The sequence below is a fragment of the Mirounga angustirostris genome, unplaced genomic scaffold, assembly GCF_029215605.1.
Source record: "Mirounga angustirostris isolate CCGP_5_RB_7025 unplaced genomic scaffold, mMirAng1.0.hap1 SCAF_13, whole genome shotgun sequence".
NCBI classification, from domain to species: domain Eukaryota; kingdom Metazoa; phylum Chordata; class Mammalia; order Carnivora; family Phocidae; genus Mirounga; species Mirounga angustirostris.
This window is the reverse complement of record NW_026991721.1, coordinates 62,374,695-62,396,430: the sequence shown is the minus strand read 5'-3', so window position 1 is coordinate 62,396,430 and position 21,736 is coordinate 62,374,695. Positions and strand designations below refer to the sequence as shown.

The 21,736-nt window shown below is 38.3% G+C and overlaps 1 protein-coding gene across 3 annotated transcripts in view; it reads left to right on the top strand.

Annotated features, from left to right (window-relative positions):
* Positions 1-21,736, top strand: part of SBF2 (SET binding factor 2) — a 472,728-nt gene that overhangs the window by 354,744 nt on the left and 96,248 nt on the right. For all 3 annotated transcript variants that reach the window (XM_045894160.3, XM_045894159.3, XM_045894158.3), the window contains exon 17: positions 4,674-4,742. In XM_045894160.3, coding sequence (XP_045750116.1) covers positions 4,674-4,742 — 69 coding nt within the window. The remainder of the gene's footprint in view (positions 1-4,673; positions 4,743-21,736) is intronic.

Genomic DNA, 21,736 nt, shown 5'->3' with positions numbered 1-21,736 from the left:
GGGGATTAAGAGATATATCAACATCCAGTTATAAAATAAGTCATGGGGATATAATGTACATCATGAGGAATTTAGCCAATATTATAATAACTTCTTTGGTGACACTAACTAGCCTCATCATAGGAATCATTTGGTAATGTAGAAAAATATTGAATCACTATGATACCCCTGAAAGTGATAGGATATTTTATGTTAGTTATATTTAAATTAAAAAAAAAAAAGAAGTAAAAGTCCATAACACCCCTCGCCCTGCTCTCTCTCTAACAAATAAATCTTTAAAATAAATAAAAATAAATAAAAGTCCATAACAAGTTTTAAAGTGATCTTTTGGTTGGAATTCTCTCAGATTTTTGATGATATTGAATCATCATTTTTCCAAAATATATTTTCAACTGCTTTCTTAAAAAATGTTCTTAGTCAAATTTGGTTTGGAAATGCTGCCAACCAAATTTTCTCCATACAGTCACAGTTTAAAAACCCTGAGAAGTCCTACAGTTTTTTAAAAAACAAACAAGAAGGGCACCTGGGTGGCTCAGTCGGTTAAGCGTCGGCCTTTCACTCAGGTCATGATCCCAGGTTCCTGGGATCCTTGCTCAGTGGGGAGTCTGCTTCTCCCTTTGCCCCCCCCAATGCCTTCTCTTTTTCTCTCTCTTTCTCAAATAAATAAATAAAATCTTTAAAAATAAAAAATAAAAAAACAAGGGCATCTCATTTAATTTTGTTTACCCAGCATTTTCCCAATTTCCAACTCCCCACAAATAACAGCTATCAATACTCTGTAAAACTAGTGTTTGTGGAAGTTTGAGTACACTCCCCTTACCATTCCTGTGGAAATCTTTTAGGTATGTTTCCTTGCAGAACCAAGGAGTCTTCCTTGCAGAACTAAGGATTGGGTTGCTTTCACCTTTTGGCTATTGTGAATAATGCCTCTGTGAACATGAATGTGTAAATATCTGTTCAAGTCATTGTTGTTTTGGATATATAGTTGGATCATATGGTAATTCTGTTTTTCAATTTTTGAGGAAATGCCATACTGTTTTCCTAGCAGCTCCACCATTTTACATTCCCACTGAGATTTTCTGATATCCCATTCCCCAACATTTCAAAACCCAATGAGTTTTGGCATTGGTAACATTTCTTGCCTGATCACTAACAAATTACCCTTTGTATTCAACACTAAGACAGAAAAAACATTTCCAGTCAGTTATAAGATGGATTCCAGTTTTGGAGAAGTTAAAGTGTGAAAAAAAAAGTGTGTATCTTAGAGTCAGTGAAATATAGTAAATGCACTAAAACCCCCTCCAAAAGTTTTTTTTTTTATAAATTACACAGCTTTTAACACAATCTTTATAAAACAGGAAAGTAAAGGTAGCTGCTCACCAGTAGTGTATGAAAATAATTCCTACAAACATATAAACTACCAAAACTGAAACATGAAGAAATAGAAAACATGAGCAGACCAATAACCAGCAACGAAATTTGATCAGTAGTCAAAAAACTCCCAACAAACTAAAGTCCAGGGCCAGAGTCTTCAGTGGTGAATTCTACCAAATATTTAAAGAATAGTTAATGCCTATTCTGCTCAAACTATTCCAAAACATAGAAAAGGAAGGAAAACTTCCAAATTCATTCTATGAAGCCAGCATTACCCTGATACCAAAACCAGATATATACTCCACTAAAAAGAGAGAACTACAAGCCAATCCCTGATGAACTTGGATGCAAAAATTCTCAGTAAAATATTAGCAAACCGAATCCAGCAATACATTAAAGAAATCATTCACCATGATCAAGTGGGATTTATTCCTGGGTTGCGAGGGCAGTTCAATATTCGCAAATCAATGTGATACACCACATTAATAAAAGAAGGGATAAGAACCATATGATCATTTCAATAGATGGAGAAAAAGCATTTAACAAAGTACAACATCCATCATCCATTCATGATAAAAACCCTCAACAAAGTAGGTTTAGAGGGAAAATACCTCGATGTAATGAAGGACATATATGAAAAACCCACAGTTTATATCATCCTCAGTGGGAAAAACTGATCACTTTTCCTGTATGGTCAGGACCAAGAGAGGGATGTCCACTCTCACCACTGTTATTTAACATAGTACTGGAAGTCCTAGCCACAGAAATCAGACAACAAAAAGAAATAAAAGGCATCCACACTGATAAGGAAGAAGTAAAACTTTCACTATTTGCAGATGACATGATACTCTATATAGAAAACCCAAAAGACTCCACCAAAAAAACTGCTAGAACTGATACACAAATTCAGTAAAGTCACAGGATACAAAATCAATTGTACAGAAATCTGTTGCATTTCTATACACCAATAATGAAGCAGCAGAAAAAGAAATTAAGGAATCAATCCCATTTACAATTGCACCAAAAACAATAAGATACATAGGAATAAACCTAACCAAAGAGGTGAAAGATCAGTACTCTGAAGACTATAGAGCACTGATGAAACAAATTGAAGAGAACACAAAGAAATGGAAAGACAGTCCATGCTCATGGATTGGAAGAACAAATACTGTTTTTTTTTTTTTTAAAGATTTTATTTATTTGACAGAGCGAGAGCACAAGTAGGCAGAGCGGCAGGCAGAGAGAGAGGGAGAAGCAGGCTCTCCCCTGAGCAGGGAGCCAGACGTGGGGCTCGATCCCAGGACGCTGGGATCATGACCTGAGCCGAAGGCAGCGGCTTAACCGACTGAGCCACCCAGGCGCCCCTGGAAGAACAAATATTGTTAAAGTGTCTATGCTACCCAAAGCAATCTACACATTTAATTGCAATCCCTGTAAAATACCATCAGCATTTTTCGCAGAGCTAGAATAAACAATCCTAAAATTTGTATGGAACCACAGAAGACCCCGAGTAGCCAAAGCAGCCTTAAAGAAGAAAAGAAAAGAAAAAAAGCAAAGCTGGAGGCATCACAATTTTGAACTTCAAGCTATATTACAAAGCTATAGTCATCAGGACAGTATGGTACTGGCACAAAAATAGCCACCTAGATGAATAGAACAGAATAGAAAACCCATAAATGAACCCACAACTATATGTGGTAAGTTAATCTTCCACAAAGCAGGAAAGAATATCCAATGGGAAAAAGAGTCTCTTCAACAAATGGTGTTGGGAAAACTGGACAGTGACATGCAGAAGAATGAAACTGGACTACTCTCTTACACCATACACAAAAATAAATTCAAAATGGATTAAAGACCTAAATATGAGACTTGAAACCATAAAAGTCATAGAGGACAGCAGAGGCAGTAACCTTTTTGACGTTGGCTGTAGCAACTTCTTCCTAGTTATGTCTCTGGAGGCAAGGGAAACAAAAGCAAAAATAAACTATTGGGAGGGACTTCATCAAAATAAAACACTTCTGCACAGCAAAGGAAACAATAAAACTAAAAGGCAACCTTCAGAATGGGAGAAGATAGTTGCAAATGAATATCTGATAAAAGGTAAGTATCCACAGTATATAAAGAACTTGTGAAACTTGACCCCTAGAAAATGAATAAACCAATTAAAAAATGGTCAAAAGACATGAACAGACATTTTTCCAGAGAATACATACAGCTGGCCAACAGCCACATGAAAAGATGCTCAACATCACTTATCATCAGGGAAATACAAATTAAAACTACAATGAGAATCACTTCACACCAGTCAGAAGGGCTAAAATATAAAACCCAAAAATAACAGGTGCTGGCAAGGATGTGGAGAAAGGGGAACCCTCTTGCACTGTTGGTGGGAATGCAAACTGGTGCAACCACTCTGGAAAACAGTATGGAGGTTCCTCAGAAAGTTAAAAATAGAACTACCCTGTGATCCAGCAATTGCACTACTTAGGTATTTATCCAAAGAATACAAAAATACTAATTCAAAGGGATACATGCACCCGATGTTTATAGCAGCATTATTTTTAATAACCAAATTATGGAAGGAACCCGTGTCCATTGACTGATGAATGGATAAAGAAGAAGTGGGGTGTGTGTATGTGTGTGTACATACATACACATGCATGCACACATGCATTGGAACATTACTCAGCCATAAAAAAGAATGAAATCTTGCCATTTGCAATAACATGGATGGAGCTAGACAGTATTATGCTAAGTGAAATAAGTCAGTCAGAGAAAAACAAATACCATATGAGTTCATTCATGTGGAATTGAAGAAACAAAATAAGCAAACAAACAAAGGAAAAGAGAGAGGGAGAGAAACCAAGAAACAGACTCTTACTTAACTTTAGAGAACAAATGAATGGTTACCAGAGGGGAGGTAGGTGGTGAGATGGGTGAAATAGGTGATGGGGATTAAGGAGTGCACTTGCTGTAATGAGCACCTGGCATTGTATAGAAGTGGTGAATCACTACATTGTACACCTGAAACTAATATTGCACTGTATATTAACTAACTGGAATTTAAATAAAAAACTTTAAAAAAAGTCTTTCTGAAATGTATTTTTATCTCATTTCTAAAATGAATGTGCTTCAAGGACAGTTATTTTTTCAAATTTACTTAAGAATTAGCGACAGTTTGGAATAAGAGTAAAAACCCCATAAGACAGTAAACAGTGTATCCTGGATTTTTGCTCCCATATTTTTGTGATTTCTGGTAAATGTCCTAATTACGCTCATTTCTCTTTGTTTTGTTTAAGGATTGTTCAAGTTTAGAAGAATATAATATTGCTGCAGCATTGCTCCCTTTGACCAGTGCTTTCTACAGGGTAAGTTTCATTGGTCTATACATAAGCTTATTATGATTTATATAAATATATGCAGTTTGATCTATCATGGAAACACATGAATCTTTTCCCCTTGTATATATAAGATATATCTGTGGTTATGTTTATTATAATATTTGTTGCATACAGTTGACCCTTGAACAACACAGATTTGAACTGTACAGGTCCACTTATTTGTGGCTTTTTTCCAGTACTGTACTGCAAATGTATTTTCTCTTATGATTTTCTCAATAGCATTTTTCTCTGGTTTATTGTAAAAATATAGTATATGATACATATAACATACAAAATATATGTTAATCAACTGTTCATGTTATCAGTAAGGATTCCAATCAACTCTAAGGTATGAATAGCTAAGTTGTGGGGGAGTAACAGTTATATACAGATTATTGACTGCACAGGGGGTCAGTGCCCCTAACCCCCGCATTTTCAAGAGCCAATTGTACTGTGTGTAGAAAATTTAATATATAATATTAAATCATCTCCTAAGATAGAACCCCACCCATCCCATCCCTTCTTTTTCTTTTTTTCTTTTATTTTTCTTTACAGCATTTTGTAACACCCGAAATTACATATTCATTTGTTTACATTTGCATATCTTCCCCTACCACAGAAAATAAATTCCATGAGGCTAGGATATTGTCTCATAAATATTTATTGATAAGGCCAGTTTGTTTTTTTTTTAACTTTACTTCAGTCTGTCCACAGTTAAAGGTCTTAACCCAAAGGTTCTCCATAATCAGAAGCTCTTTCTCTGCTAAGTCACTGCATATCCCTCTTTCTTCCTATTTATCCTCCCTCCCTCTTTTAAAACAGAAAGTGGAATTTATGACATTCACACTTCTAAGAACTGGCAAGTCATACTGACCATGCTCAGGAAACAGGACAAATTTCAGAAATGTCAAACAAATGAATTTTAGGTTTAGAAACTAATGACAACTAACTGAAGCTTGAGCATCATCTTTTGGTCTTCCCTCCCCAGCTTCACCCTAGCTCCAGGCCTACTCCATTTTTCCTTCAGTGCATACATACTAACCTTCTCTGAACTCCCTGATCCCTTCATCTCATTCCCCTGCTAGCATGGAGAACACTTACAAAAATTGGCCAGGCTGTCCTGGATCCTAAGGCACCTAAGAAATTTGTCTCTATATCTCAGAGCAGCTAGAAAACTTAGTCCACTGTCTAACTAGCCTTCATATAAGCCCTCACCTGGCATTTGTTAAAGAAAATGGCATTTTAAATCTTTCCCACTTTCAACATCTAAAATATTTTTTAAACTTAAATATTATGTAGAAATAAATAAGAAACACAGGGAAAATAAGAATTGACAATAGAAACTCAATTGCTTAAGTGACCCATTGCTTATGATTTTTTTTTTTTTTAAGGAGAATCATTTAACCATTTTACAGTGTATATTAGTGAGGGTTTGATCATGATAGCAGAAACACCATGAATGATATAATTAAATAACTTACTATAAGGGACCAACCCTTATATTGTTATAGAAACTGGGGGGAAAGTTTATGGAAGGCTCTACTTGTGGGCCTGAAGTCTCTGTAGGTCATGACACCATGAAGAACAAGGACAAACTGGAATCTCTGTATAGCTCTTACTTATTCTAACCTCAGTAATGCAAATGACCCGCAAAAGAAGCAGCACTGTTAGCCATAGCACTGCAAGCCATACTTGCACCTGGCCCTGGGCTAGGAGAAGCTGAAGGAGATGTGGCAGGAACTGGAGGAACTGTGAGCTCAGTCCATTCCCCGTATCGACATGAGCCAGCAGGGCAGTGACAAAGCGTATGAGCTGTATCAGTGCATCCTATATTGCCTTCAGAGTGTAATGACTGCTGCTTCATTTTTGCCCAAATCTCAGAGAAATTTCTCTTCTGGCCAACCCGAACCCTCAAATCAGAGAGGAAAGAAAATTCTGGGAAATGTTGTCCTAGCTTAGCTTAGTTTACACAGTGCAAAACCATCATACTGGTTTTAGTTTTGTGGGAGTTTTTATGAAGTTAATAAGTTGGGCTAAATGCCATACTGTTTCTCTGTGTTATCAAACAATAATTCAAACTTATGTTTTAGGTGTGGGTTTATGAATTTAATTTATTCTTGTTCGCTTGGTTTGATTTGATTTGGTTCGGGCATGAATTAGGAGCCAGAAACCACGGCAGTAATATGAACAGGAAAAATTTAATAAGTTATTAAGTAGTAACAGGGGATTAACTGCTAAGAAGTAAAGATAATTCTGAAGAATAGAGGAATATCAGAAACAGAGAGCAGCTACTACCTTTGGGCTTAGGCAGAGTCCCCAAGAAAGGAACAAACTTGGAAGAGGGCTCCTCCCCAACAAGACTTGTGATTCAGACCTTGCTGGAGCAGTGTTGATTTGGCCACTGGATGGCATAGAAATTCACTGAGGTGCCACAGACCAGAGCTGGCAAGCAGGAAACTACCTCCTGGAGTTCTGGCAAAACTTGCTGGGAATCCCCCTCAGTCGAGAGCCAGTGAAACTTGATAGGAAGCCACTGTCTGGAGTACCACTGAAACTCCATAAATGGCAAGCACTTTGGGGTGTCCACCTCTAGCAGGTGCATGCCATAGGAGCACACCAGAACCAGGAAAAGAAACCACTTTCTACTGCTGTGTCCCTTCAGCCTTTATACTGACAAAACAGTATTGTGCCAGCTGCGAAAGGAGAAGCGTTTACATATCCAGCTCCAGTAACACAAAACAGGGCAAAGAAAGGTCAGTTTGGAGGAAAGAGACATTGCATTGGTAACTGACACAGTGGGGTTAGGGAGAGTGAGAGGTAAGGGTGGATCATACCAATTCTTAGATACTTCCTAAATTTCTAACTTATGGGAAATTATTTCTGGTGTATAATTCAGGAAAATTCTGTAGATGTAAATTGTATTATCCTGGCCACAGATTGCAAATGAGCCATGCTCATAGTGTTCAGCCAGTATAAACTCCTGGGCCTTGCTCAGCATGCTTCAGGGAGTGGACTCAGCTGTTTGTCTTATTTTAACTTATTTGAAAATATTTTTAATATTATTTGTCTTTTTTTTCAATGGATCAAAAGTTCATTGAACATCTCAATATACAGAGTTACTATGCCAGGCAACATCATGGACAGCCACGTGAGTGAAACACTGACATGGCCACTAGGAGCTTATATTAGTCTTTCTGATACCATAAATAATAAACAAGAAATCAAACTGTTCCACAGTTGTATCAACTGGATGGACATTTCCTTAAATAAAATATATGTGTGTGGTTAGAAAATTCAAATACTACAGAAACATATAAAATGCAGAACAAAAGTTTTCTTTCCCACCTCTACCCATATCCTCTGACAGTTGACTTCTTGGGGGGAAAAAAGTCACTCGTTATTGCCAGCAGATAAAATACAGATAAAATTACTTTTTTAAACTAATCAAACCATTCACAGTTTCTCACCTTGTTTTGTTCACTTAGTTGTATGTCTTGGAGATCTTTCCATATACCCAATTAGGTATATAACACTAATGCCTAATTATTTTTAATGACTGCATATATATTTTCTTAATAAAAAGATATACCTGTGTGTGTGTGTGTCTGGATTTACCATAAGCATAAGCGCAGAATATTTCATTGACCCAGATGAAATGTGCTGTTCATCTTTTACCATTTTCCTTTGTGTAAAAATATCCCAAGATGTTTCATTTGTATCATTATATATCTTAGATTCTTGGGAATTTTTTATGCCACAACCACCACAAATTTGAGGGATTTTTTTCCCTTACAGTTCTCTCACTTTTCTCTACTTTTAATGAGTTATATGTAACTCATGCTTTAACTTATGAAGCCTTTCTTGAAGGTGGTGTTTTAACAGCCAGGTTTAAATTGTTAAGGATTACTGGGGTACCTGGGTGGCTCAGTTGGTTAAACATCTGCCTTTGGCTCCAGTCCTGATTCCAGCGTCCTGGGATCAAGCCCCTAATCAGGCTTCCTGCTCAGCAGGGAGTCTGTTTGTGCTTTTCCCTCTGCCCCTACCCCCCACTCACGCTCTCTCTCTCAAATAAAATGTTTTGGGTTTTTTTTGGTTTTTTTTTGTTTTTTTAAAGATTTTATTTATTTATTTGAGACAGAGAGAGAGAGCACATGAGAGGGGGGAGGGTCAGAGGGAGAAGCAGGCTCCCCGCCGAGCAGGGAGCCCGATGTGGAACTCGATCCCGGGACTCTGGGATCATGACCTGAGCCGAAAGCAGTCACTTAACCAACTGAGCCACCCAGGCGCCCTCAAATAAAATGTTTTTTAAAAATTGTTAAGGATTAGTTTAATGGTGGAAAATGATGTAATCATTTACATTTATACTGTGCTTATTATTTATATGATGCTTTAATTCTTAGTTGAGCAAACAGTTATTAGGAAGGGCAAGCCCTGTGCTTACGTTTGTTGCAGAGTTGCAGGTTAATAGCACATGGTCCTTACCCTGAAGAAACATACTGTCTAATGGCCTTTCATATTCATTAATCAGCTATTGATAGAGGAACATTTCACAGTTACTGAATAACATTGGGTCACCCTTTGTTTACTTAGGTATTCAAAAATCATGTTTGTTAAATTAAGAACTGAAATATATGCTCAAAGTTTAAAGCAGGGGTTCTTGTGTAAATGTCACTTTTTTGGAATAAAAAGAATTAAAGAGTAAGCTAAAACCCAATAGAGCAGAAATAGAACCAAAATAGGATACCCTTGGGTAACAGTGAAGGCCATGGGTCCCTTCATCATGAGCCATTGTGTAATGCCCTTTCCTCCATGATCCATATCTCTTAGAGTCACCTTGTTGTAGTTCTTAATCACCCAGGTAATCTAGAGAGTATCCTAGAATCTATCAAAATATGACAGGTCCCTTCTTTTACTTCTTTGAGGCGCACTGGTTACTGATGCTCAAAATGATGCCCTGAAGAACTGAAGCTTTCTCCCCTGGTACTCATTGTAGTTCATGTTTACCCTGGGAAGAAATAGAAATACCCTATTTATCTTAAATTCAAGCACCCTGAAGTGATGCATTCCCTTCCCAGATTCCAAAGATCCCCCATACCCAGGTGGCACTTTGTGGATGATTTATTGTTCAGGATAGGTCTTACTTCATAAGACATCATTCGGCCTCTCATTCTCAATAGAAGTGGATTTATTTCCTCTTTAAAATTCTCATTTCATTAAACATGTAAAAAAAATCTTCTCTAGTATCCAGACACACAGAGGATCCATTCTTATTAACAGGTTTGTTGAGGTATAATTTATATCCCATAAAATTCACTCATTTCAAGTGTACATTTTAGCAATTTTTAGTATATTTACAGATTTGCACAACTATCACACTATCTAATCTTAGAACATTTCCATCACTCCAAAAAGAAAACTCATGGCCATTTGCAGTCACTTCTCATTCCGAGGCAACCACAAATATACTTTCTGTCCCTGTAAATTTGCCTTTTCTGGACATTTCATATAAATGGAATCATAAAATATATGTTCCTTTATGCCTGGCTTCTCACACTGAGTAAAATATATTTGAAGTTTGCCCATTTTGTTAGAAGATTTCTTTAGGACTGTTAATTATTAATTAAGATTTCTCCATACCCAGAGTGCTTAAATCACCTTTTGCATTGTTTCAAATTGTATCTAATTCAAGATGTAATGTATAATTAAACTAATTCTTTTTAAATAAATATATCAGGAAAAAATGTGAGATGTAGAACCTAACTTTATGGTTCTTTAATTTTTCTATTGCTAAATTGTAACTTTTACTTATACTGTGTAAATGAACATACACTTATCTGATTATAAATAAATTTGAGATCTAGGTATTTTTCCACTTCAAAATATAAAAGCCAAAGGCAGGTAGATGTATTCAGCATGGTGTGATAGGAAAATCTGTTGATTACTACCTGAAAAAAGTCATTTGTGTAAACCTAGCTTTTACCTAATCAGAGAAACAGAAGTGAGCATTACAGCACAGAGAATCACAGAATTTCCTGAGCCACCTCCTGAGTGATGACCTTCCTGCCACCATACTAGAAGTATTTCTCCTCCCAATCCCAGACCCCCAAAATGAGCAAACTAAAACCTGTTAACTGCGTCTTTCATGTCAAACCTGGTATTTCTTTTATAAGCCTATGTATCAAATAGAACATGATAAAGAACAGAAGTCCAGAGGAAAGTGATAACAGTAATAAAGACAGCTAATTCTTACCACCTAGTACAAGATGCTATATTTGACTTGCAGCACCTAATCCAAATCAATTAATATTTCCATTTTAAGATGAAGGAATCTCTACCACTTAGTAAGTAGCAGAGCCAGAACTCAAACTCAGTTCTGACTCTAAAGTTCATATTATTTAACTATAGTAAGATTCCCCAAGTGAGTCCCAATTTATACAGCATAATTCTGGGGGCTTTTCATCTTTTTGCTTAGAGGTACTGAATTGACATCACTCCCGTCCCCTCATTTCTCCAACCAGTGTTATCCATATATCCAGTAAGGATACTTCATTAAGCTTTGGCTTAGAGTGGACAAAGTCAGAAAATGCTGATTAATTGGATGTTACAGTTAATAAATAATTGTCCCATATCATTATATACAAATCTCTAACTTCCACATATTTCTAATAGAAAACATACCAAGTACTCAGAATCACACCAGATGCATTTTGTACTTCTCTGTTGATTTAGAAGTTATTTGAATAACTAAATGGTTTTGCCCTTTAGTCATTAATATGGACCCTACTTGTCTTACTGTAGATATGACAGCTTATAGATAATTCTAACCAATGGAATCCAGATGATCCCACATTCATGTTATTAAGATTGTTGTTGGAAGAAAAATCTTATAATAATATAAAAAATAGATATTTCATCAGTCCTTTTTCCCCCCTATTGGTAAATGACAAGAGAGGTTCTTAAAAATCTACAAAATAGGAAAATAATTTTGTTTTTCTTAAACTTCATGATCTGGATACATTGCATTCCTACAACAGGTCTCAAAGGATTACATTTTTGGCAGAAATGGCGGAGGGTGGTGATGAAGGGTCTTTTTCCATCTTTTTTTTTTTTTTTTTTTGCTGTAAAATAAAATATTAAGCTTAAAAATAAATTAGCAGAAAAACATTTGAGAGTGAAGACAGGCATCAACAGTGGGCTGAATCCAAATTTGGCCTGGGAAAGATATGAATGTGCTTATTACAGCAGATGCCTCCAGCACAGCAGAATTTTAGAATGGCCAGAGATAATGTCTTGCTTTTATTTCCTCCCTTCATTTTCTTGTTCATTCAGACAACTTAGCATTCCTTCCTCCTCCCCTCTCAGCACAACCTCTTCTTGCTTCTTCCCGTGTTTCTTTCCAGTTTTGGGTGGCTGCTCCTTTTCTCCTAGTCCTGGAAAACCTCTGCTTCTGAGATACTGAATTATTATAATACTTTAGAATTACCATTCTTTATTAATACTTGTTTATCTTCACTGTTTAAACTAGTAATATAAGGCAACTATGGAGTTTGAAGATTTGAAGGAACATGGTTACTTATAAATGTAAAGTTACATTAACCACCGGGTAGAAAATTGTATTTCAACAAAGTTGCTGAGTGTCTCCTTTGTGTAAAACTCTGTACTAGGCATTGAATGAGTTGCAGTGATGCATAAAACATGGTTTCTGCTCTCCAGTACTTGGTTATCTTGTAGGGTAGACAGGCATGAAAATCACTAGTCGTAAGCAAAATAGGAGGAAACAAAGTAAATGTACTGAAGAATGTGCCAACGATGAAGGAGACTAACCTTTTTTATTTAAATCCCTCATACCCTCTTAGTCTCCCTTACATAATGACACTGTGATTTATGGTAACTGTTTCCCCTTCTTCCCTTTCGCTCTGGGTTCAGGCCTTGATATGTGTGAGTTTTATCCCCTCCCTCACATGAGGACCTTCTCTGTCAGGCTTTCTAATCAACTCTCCATACTTTCCTGGGCTTATTCCTCATTCTCTCCTCTTTTCCTTTTCAGAACCCTCTTTCTGTTATTGCTCCTGTTGCAGCCAGTCTTAGAGCATCCTTCCACATTAATATACATGAAAGCTGGGGCACCTGGGTGGCTCAGTCAGTTAAGCATCTGCTTCAGCTCAGGTCATGATCCCAGGGTCCTGGGATCGAGCCCCGAGTCAGGCTTCCTGTTCAGTGGGGAATCTGCTTCTCCCTCTCCTTCTGCCCCTCTCACTCCTTCTGCTCCTCCCCCCAGCTTATGTGTTCTCTCCTCTCTCTCTCTCTCTCTCAAATAAATAAAATCATAAAAAATATATATGCATGCATATATATATATGAAAGCCACACTAATCAAGACACTTTTATTAATGTTATAGAGAAGTTTATTCACAAAGGATAATTTGTTACCAATAATAAGCCTTCAACCTCAACAGTTGTTGTATCTTCTTCTTGGATTATCCCCTTTATTATTATATAGTACCCTTCTTTGTCTCTTGTTACAGTCTTTGTTTTAAAGTCTAGTTTGTCTGATATAAGTATTGCTACTCTGGTTTTCTTTTGACACCCATTTGCATGATAAATGTTTCTCCACCCCTTCACTTTCAATCTGTAGGTGTCTTTAGATCTAAAATGAATCTCTGTAGGGATGCCTGGGTGGCTTGGTTATGTGTCGACTCTTGAATTCAGCTCAGATCATGGTCTCAGGGTTGTGAGATCTAGCCCCATGTCGGGCTCCGCACTCTGCGGAGAGTCTGCTTGAGATTCTTTCCCCCTCTCCCTTTGCCCCTCCCCTGCTTGCACTCATTCTCTCTCTCTCTCTCAAATAAATAAATCTTTTTAAATAAATAAATAAAGTAAGTCTCTGTAGGTGGCATATAGATGGGTCTGATCCTTTCTTATCTTTCTTTCATGGTTTGCTAGTTTTCTTTAATGATATATTTAGATTTCCTTCTCTTTATTCTTTGCATATTTATTAGTGGTTTTTGACTTGTGGTTACCATTAGGTTTGTATATAACCTCTTCTGCAAATAGCAGTCTATATTAAGTTGATGGGTCATTCAAGTTTGAACCCATTCTTTACTCCTGTCCTCCCCATGTTGTAAGTATATGGTGTCATATTTTACATGACCTGACACCACTTCGATGAGACATGAGTCCTTTAGTATTTCTTGCAGGGCTGGTTTAGTGGTCATGAACTCATTTAATTACTGTTTGTCTGCAAATCTCTTTATTTCTTCCTTCTATTTTGAATGTTAGCCTTACTGGATAGAGTATTTCTTGGCTACAGATTTTTCCCACTCAGCACTTTGAATATATCTTGCCACTCCTTTCTGGCTTGGAAAGTTTCTGCTGAAAAATCTGCTGATGGCCTTACGGAGTTTCCTTTGTATGTAATTGTCCTCTTTTGTCTTGCATCTTTTAATATTTTTTTCTTTATCTCTATATTTTGCCGTTTTAATGACAAGATGTCTTGGTGTGGATCTGCTTTTCTTAATTTTTTTTTAAAGATTTTATTTATTTATTTGAGAGAGAGAATAAAATAGAGAGAGCATGAGAGGGGGGAGCGTCAGAGGGAGAAGCAGACTCCCTGCTGAGCAGGGAGCCCGATGCAGGACTCGATCCCGGGACTCCAGGATCATGACCTGAGCTGAAGGCAGTCATGATCTTCTGAGCCACCCAGGCGCCCGCTTTTCTTAATTTTGGGGGGGTCCCCTTGCCTCCTGAACCTGGATATCTGTTTCCTTCCCCAGATTAGGGCAGTTTCCAGCTATTGTTTCTTCAAGTTTTCTCTCTCTTTGGGAACTCCTATAATATGAACGTAATTATGTTTGATGGAGTCACTGAGTTCTCTAAGTCTATTCTTGTTTGCATGGTTCTTCTTTCTCTTTTGTTGAGCTTCGTTGCTTTCTATTACTTTGTCTTCTAGGTCACTAATTCGTTCCTCTGCTTCTTCCATCCTGCTGTTTATTCCATCAAGTGTTTATTGAGCCCTTCATCTCTGCTATGTTAGTCCCTATCTCTATGTTAAAGGTCTCACTAATGTCCACTCTTTTCTCAAGTCCAGTGAGTATCCTTATGATCATTGATTTAAATCAGGCATGTTTTGCTTAGATCTATGGCTGTGGCCTTATCTTGTTCTTTCATTTGGGATAAATTCCTGTCTTCTCATTTTGTCTAAGTCTCTGCCGGCTTTTCTGTGTTAGAAAAGCCAGTTATGTCTCCTGCTCCTGAAAATAAGGCCTTGTGGGGTGCCTGAGTGGCTCAGTTGGTTAAGCATCTGCCTTCAGCTCAGGTCATGATTCCAGGGTCCTGCAATGGGGCCCCGTGTTGCCCTCCCACTCAGCAGGGAGTCTGCTTGTCCCTCTCCCTCTGCTCTCCCCCCCGCTTGTGCTCTCTCTCTCTCTTGCCTTCTTTCGTGCTCACTCTCTCTTAAATAACTAAGTAAAATATTTTTTTAAAAAATAATGGCCTTATGAAGAAAAGGTCATGTAGTTCCCAGAGCCTGGAGCTTCAGGGAGTATCCCCAGAGTGTGCTGTGTACACTCTGCTGTTGTGTTTGGATGCTCTGTCCTTCAGGCCAGTCAGCTGCAGAGGCTCTCCTTGCCTGTTGTGGGCAGTGTTTGGCCCCTGGCCTGAATGTGGCAAGTTTTAATAGGTGTGCTTTGGTCTCCTTGTAAAATAAGACCTGACACCACTTCCATGAGACATGAGTCCCTACAGAACTCTGGTCAGAGAATGGTTTGGGCAGGGTTTGTGCTGGTCTTCTGGGTGAGGGGCATCCCACACTGGGACTGAGGTAAGTGTGACTGAGAAGGTCAGTCCCACCAGAGTGCAGGCAGTCCCAACCAGCAGCTTAGTGTAAAAGCAAGTTAGGCAGCCAATGTGTGCACTGTGCTGGTTCCTACAGGTGGAACATGATTATGCTGAGGGGCCGGGATGAGAAATGGTGCTGGCCAGGTCCTTTGTCCCTGGAGCAGTCTCAGTGAATGCTGCCTCTCAGGGATATGCTCCATGAAGAGTAAATAATCTCCCCATTGTGTCCCAGGCGCTCTTCAGCTCACTATTTTCACACTGTCTGCCCCCAGGTTGTTTGCCTTTCTTCTCTCCAGGAGCAGCCCTGATGCCTCTGGACTCTCCCAGAGTCCAGCCCACTGACAGCTTAAAACTTTAGGTGTTAAGTCTCTCTGGTTGCAAGAATTCACAAAATTCAGCCCTTCTTGCTTTCCAAGCCAATGGCCATGGGGAAATGTTCTCCTTCTGTATTCCCCTGTGTGCCCCTCTCTCTCGCCCTTCTCCATGACCACAGCTCCATCCCTCCCAGGACCTGTTTCTCCCCTAAACCATGTCTCTGCACTTTCTACCTTCTTAGATGTGGCCTCTTCTCTACCTTTAGTTGTGGAGTTTGTTCTGCCAGTCTTCAGGCAATTTCTGCAGTATTTAGGATGATTTGATAATTATCTAGTTGTATGCATAGGACAAGGTGAGCCTAGAGTCCTCATACTCAGCCAGCATCTTCCCCCAAGAATCTGCAAGGAATTACTGCACTTCTGACCACCTCCTTGGGTTCCATTAGTCTATTTGAGCAACTGAAAGAACTCAGAGAAACACGTTACTTGCTGGATCACAGCTTATTATGAAAGGATATAACTCAGGAACAGCCAGATGGAAAAGATGCAAAGGACCAGGTGTGGGGAAAGGGTGTATAGCTTCCATGCCCTCTCTAGGTGTGCCTCCCTCCCCAAATCACCAACTCAGAAACTCCCCAAGCCCCCAGTATTCCATGTTTTAGGTATAATTGTGTTACTTTTTTTTAAGTAGGCTCCACACCCAGCATGGAGCCCAACGCAGGGCTTGTACTCACGACCCTGAAATCAAGACCTGAGCTGAAATCAAGAGTCAGACATTTAACCAACTGAGCCAGCCAGGTGCCCCAAATGTGCTACTTTTAAATTCTTCCTTAAGACATGGTCTGGCTTCCTCTCATCTATAGTCTGGGCTTATGTAAACCTCAGATATCTAGGTTTAAGAAAACAGGGTATAAGCTCATGAAATAATTTTTTTCCCTCATGGATTTTCTAATACTTGGTAGTTCTGATTTATATACAGAATTCACTATGAAATAAAAAATATTTACCCACAAAAATATTATAGGAGTCAAAAATAAGCCATAATCAAAGCCATTTTAACATCTTAAACCTCAGAAAAATATTTTTATTATTTTAACAATATATTAATATTATATATTATGTGTAATATATATGATATAATATTTAATCATCTGTTATATTATTAACACGTGCTGGGCTAGTCGTTTGTAGGGAATGGCAGGTCAATGGATAATACTCAGCCACCATAAATACCAAGGACTAAGAGCTGATTTCAGGAGAGGAATTGAGTTAGCTCTGAGCCATCTGTTGTTTTATGCTAGATTCCCTTCGTGATTAGTTCAGGTTATTAAATAAAATGTTCCTTTTAGTGGAAAGCCAAGTGCTCTTAGTGAGATCAAATTTTCACCCACTTCTCTAGAATTACTTGCATTGACCAGCCCAGGTTGTACATGATTTACAATTCAAGTAACATTGATTTATACTTATGAAACATATATTTTATGGAAAAAAATTAATTATACTCACTTTAAGGTAGAGATCAATTAAACTTTTGTCTGATAATATCTTATTTAAATAGCTAATGAGTGTAATAGTCTCATGGGAAGAGGAAGCCCTGAGCCTCCTCCAGGGAACCTGAGGAACAGTTTACCCACTGCCACCAGTCAACTGCAGACCTCCTGAGGAAACACTGCCTGGAAGAAAAAAAGAACGAGCATCTCAGTGGGACCCACAAGTTACAGTTTATGTTTGCATAACTGACTATTCTTGGAGGCATGAGATTGTTAGATCTGATATTTGGCTGGTTACCTCCCCCTTCACTTCTGGTCCTAAAGTAGTGGGAGGTGGCAATAAACATAGCATGGGTGTTTAACTGAGGACATTTAATGAATCACAGCTGTATGAGTACAGCCCCTATCCATTTTCTTAAAGGGAGTGGGTGGCAAGAGTTCTTGTAACATTTTTATGCAGTTGGCTCTGGTTATGATATACACTTAGAGATGATCCAATGGGAAAGACAAACCTCTTTCCCACCAAGCACATTACCATTTGTAATTCATTTTCAGTAGATCACTTCAGTAATTGTTTATTGAGTACCTACTATGTATGAGGTGCTGCAAGGATGGTGATGATGGTGATAGGTTAGTTAAAGGTATTAAGCATTTCCTTATGTGCCATGCATTGTGGCTAAGTACTGTGCACTAATTAGATCATAATCTTTACAACAACCCCATGGTCCAAGATTACTGTGTCAATTTCATCTTCGAGGAAACTGGGTCTAGATAAATGTAAAAACCTTGCCATGGTCATACAACAAGTAAATAGGAAACAGTGGAATTCAAACCTAGGGACTTCTGGTCTAGCCATATGGCATGCTAAATATTCTGAAATACCCCTTCCCCACACAACACCACCACCACCAGGAAAAAGACACTAAAAATGTAGGATAAAATACAGGTATCTTATTAAGTATAAAACTATGCACAAGAAAGTAAGGGAAATCTTCAAGAGTGAAAGATGAAAAGGAGGCAGGAGTCTGATGTGATCTGCTGCCACAGCTTAAGCTACAGCTGACCTGAAGACATCTAGCAAGCCTTCAGTTTTGGGTGGGGAGACTGAAATTTGTAAACATGTTTATAATTTAAGGAACCAATTTCTAATCATGGTAATCTCTCACCTGAATTATTATCCTTATTGGTTTCCATGCTTTCACCTTTGCCCCTTATATTCCATTTTCAACATGGCTGCCAGAGTTACCCTTTTAAAACATAAGTCAAATCCGGGCGCCTGGGTGGCTCAGTCGTTAGGTGTCTGCCTTCAGCTCAGGTCATGATCCCAGGGTCCTGGGATTGAATCCTGCAGGGTCCTGGGATTGAGCCCTGCATCAGGCTCCCTGCTCAGCGGGAAGCCTGCTTCTCCCTCTCCCACTTCCCCTGCTTGTGTTCCTTCTCTTACTGTGTCTCTCTCTGTCAAATAAATAAATAAAATCTTTAAAAACAAATAAATAAATAAAACATAAGTCAAATCATGTCATTCTTCTACTCAAAACCTGTAGTGGCTTCTCATCTTATTCAGAAGCACTTTTCCTAAATTAACTCTATGATTTTGTCCCTCAGTTTCCTCATACCTTTGCCTACATGTTATTTTCTCAGTGAGGTCTATCCTGATAACCCTATTTAAAATTCTACCCATCCCTCTCCAACACTCTTATTCTCCCTTCCCTGCTCTTATGTGTGTGTGTGCATCACATTGCTTTATTATATTTATTTTTTGTGTCTTGCCATGTGAATGTAGGCTCCAGGAAAGCAGGAAGTTTCATTTGTTCACTGGTATATCCTCATCTCCTGGATTGTATCTGGTACATAATTGGTCCTTCATAATGACTGAAGGAAATTAATGAAATGTGAAAAAAATATAGTAAAGAAGATCAACAAAGCCCAAAGTTTTTTTTTTTTGAAGAATAAAACTAGACTTCAGACTCCATTTTGTCTAACTCCAGAATCCATCCCTTTAACCACTACACAGTACACAGCTTCCAAAATACAGCTTCCTGCCACCTTCACAAAATTTATTATCCCATACTTGGATATCAGAGTCACACTGACAAGTCCTCAATGGCTCTGTGACCTTGGACATGTTATTTTACTTTTCTGTGCCACAGTGTCATTAACTACAAATAAGCATGATAATAGTATCTACCTTGTAGGATTATTATGAGCATTAGATGCAGTAGCACCTGTAAAGTGCTTCCTGCCCAGCAAATGATAAGCCTTTAATGAATGTTAATAACTGCCACTGATTTTTTTGTTGTGATTATACCTTTGCTCCTCTTTCTCCTCTTCCCCTTCCTCTTGTCGAGTTAACTCAGTTCTCCCAGGGGGTCTTATGAATGTGGTAAAAGCCAATGAAAAATCCTATAGAATCAACACTCAAACCAACTGTGCAATTAATTCTTACTGGCTCTATGCTGAGTTTTGATGACAAGAACAGATCAATAACGTAGGGAAAGGGTGGAGTTGAAGAATGGAAGAATGGTTTGTATGTTGCTCTTGGATCAAGAGAACTTTGGGATAAACCTCCCAGAGCTCCATAACAACCCTCCTCCCATACACACATACCCCACTCTACTTATCAGCCTAAACACTCCCTACTAAAAGGTCATATGCTGATTACTTAAACTGAAAACAAACAAGATATCTAACTTCCCAATGATATCATGTCATATATATCTGTTTAGAAGCAGTCTGTCACCAAACATTTGACGCTTTGGTGTAGAAAGAATCTAAAAGTTATTCAAGCCTGCTATCTGTTCTTCCTATCCTCTCTTACAAGATTACAAACTCAAACGCTTGCAGAAACCAGACAAGTGATGTAAATGATTGAAGGGGAAATTGTACAGAACCTGAGAATGCTTGTTTCATGTTAAAGGAACATCTATTTAGTTCCAGTCATTTCTTGTCAGGCAAAAACAGTGTTACCAGGTCCCACACTTTTCAAAGAAGACATCCACTTCTACAGTTTTTCCTAATTATTAATAATAAAATTCAAAGCAAAAGAAGTACAACCTGCCAGTCTGTAGCCTCTGCTATAGAACTTCTGTGTGGAGCTGTGTAGGAAACAATGAGAACTGCAGAATTTTAACTTGAAAGACAGTTCTGGCTAAAAATATGAATTTGAGAGTCTTGTACAGAGAGAGGACTACCAAGCCCAGTTGGGAGGAGAGAGAAGAGAAAATAATAGAGGTCAGAAACTTGGAAAAAAATGTGTGGAATGAGAAAGGGAAGAAAAGCCAAAGAATGAGACAGCACAAGAGGCTTACATATAGGAGATCAAAAGAAATTGTTAAATTCCTACTTTGGAATAGAAGTTAAAAGAAAGTTGCTAATTTGAGCAGTCTTTTAATAGGTTATGTAGTGCCGTTAAAATCAACTAATCATTTATTTCACAAGAAAACAATGAGAAAGGACATATAATTATGAGCTGAAGCTAGGCTCTAATTTATTCCACAGGAGCATGGAATTTGATGTATTCTGTTGGCCCCTCCAAGTATATTTTCTTTTTAGAGAAAATATACTGAAAATGCACTGAAGGGAGGCAGCATCCCATCTGCTGAAAAGTCACACAGGAAGATGGGGGCAGGGCTGCAGAGGTGGGTCCTCTGTAAGTATGTTTCTGATTCTGCCTCAGACTTAGTATACCTATCATCCTGGATCCTGTTGCAGGATTCCAGGGCAGTCAAATAATTCCTGATGTATTGATTTAAAAATAAAAGTTTAGGGGCACCTGGGTGGCTTAGTTAAGCATCTGCCTTTGGCTCAGGTCATGATCCCAGGGTCCTGGGACCGAGTCCCACATGGGGCTCCCTGCTCAGCAGGGAGCCTGCTTCTCCTTCTGCCTGCCACTCTGCTTGTGCTTGTGCTTGCTCTCTCACTCTCTCTCAAATAAATAAAATCTTTAAAAAAAATAAAATTTTATAGCAGAATAACTTAATCAGAACATGAAAATTTGTTTGACTGTTTCCATCTTCTAGAGAAAATGGACTTCTCTCAAAAGTGTATCTCTTCTTACTTTGCTATCATCATGTATAGAATACAGTATAAAATGTTTATGTCCATGCTAAGCAAAATAAGTCAATCAGAGAAAGACAGTTATCATATGATCTCACTCATATGTGGAATTTAAGAAACAAAATAGAGGATCATAGGAGAAGAGAGGAAAAAATAAGACAGGACAAAATCAGAGAGGGAGACAAACCATAAGAGACTCTTAATCATAGGAAACAAATTGAGAGTTGCTGGAGGGGAGAGGGGTGAGGGGATGGGGTAACTGGGTGATGGACATTAAGGAGGGCAT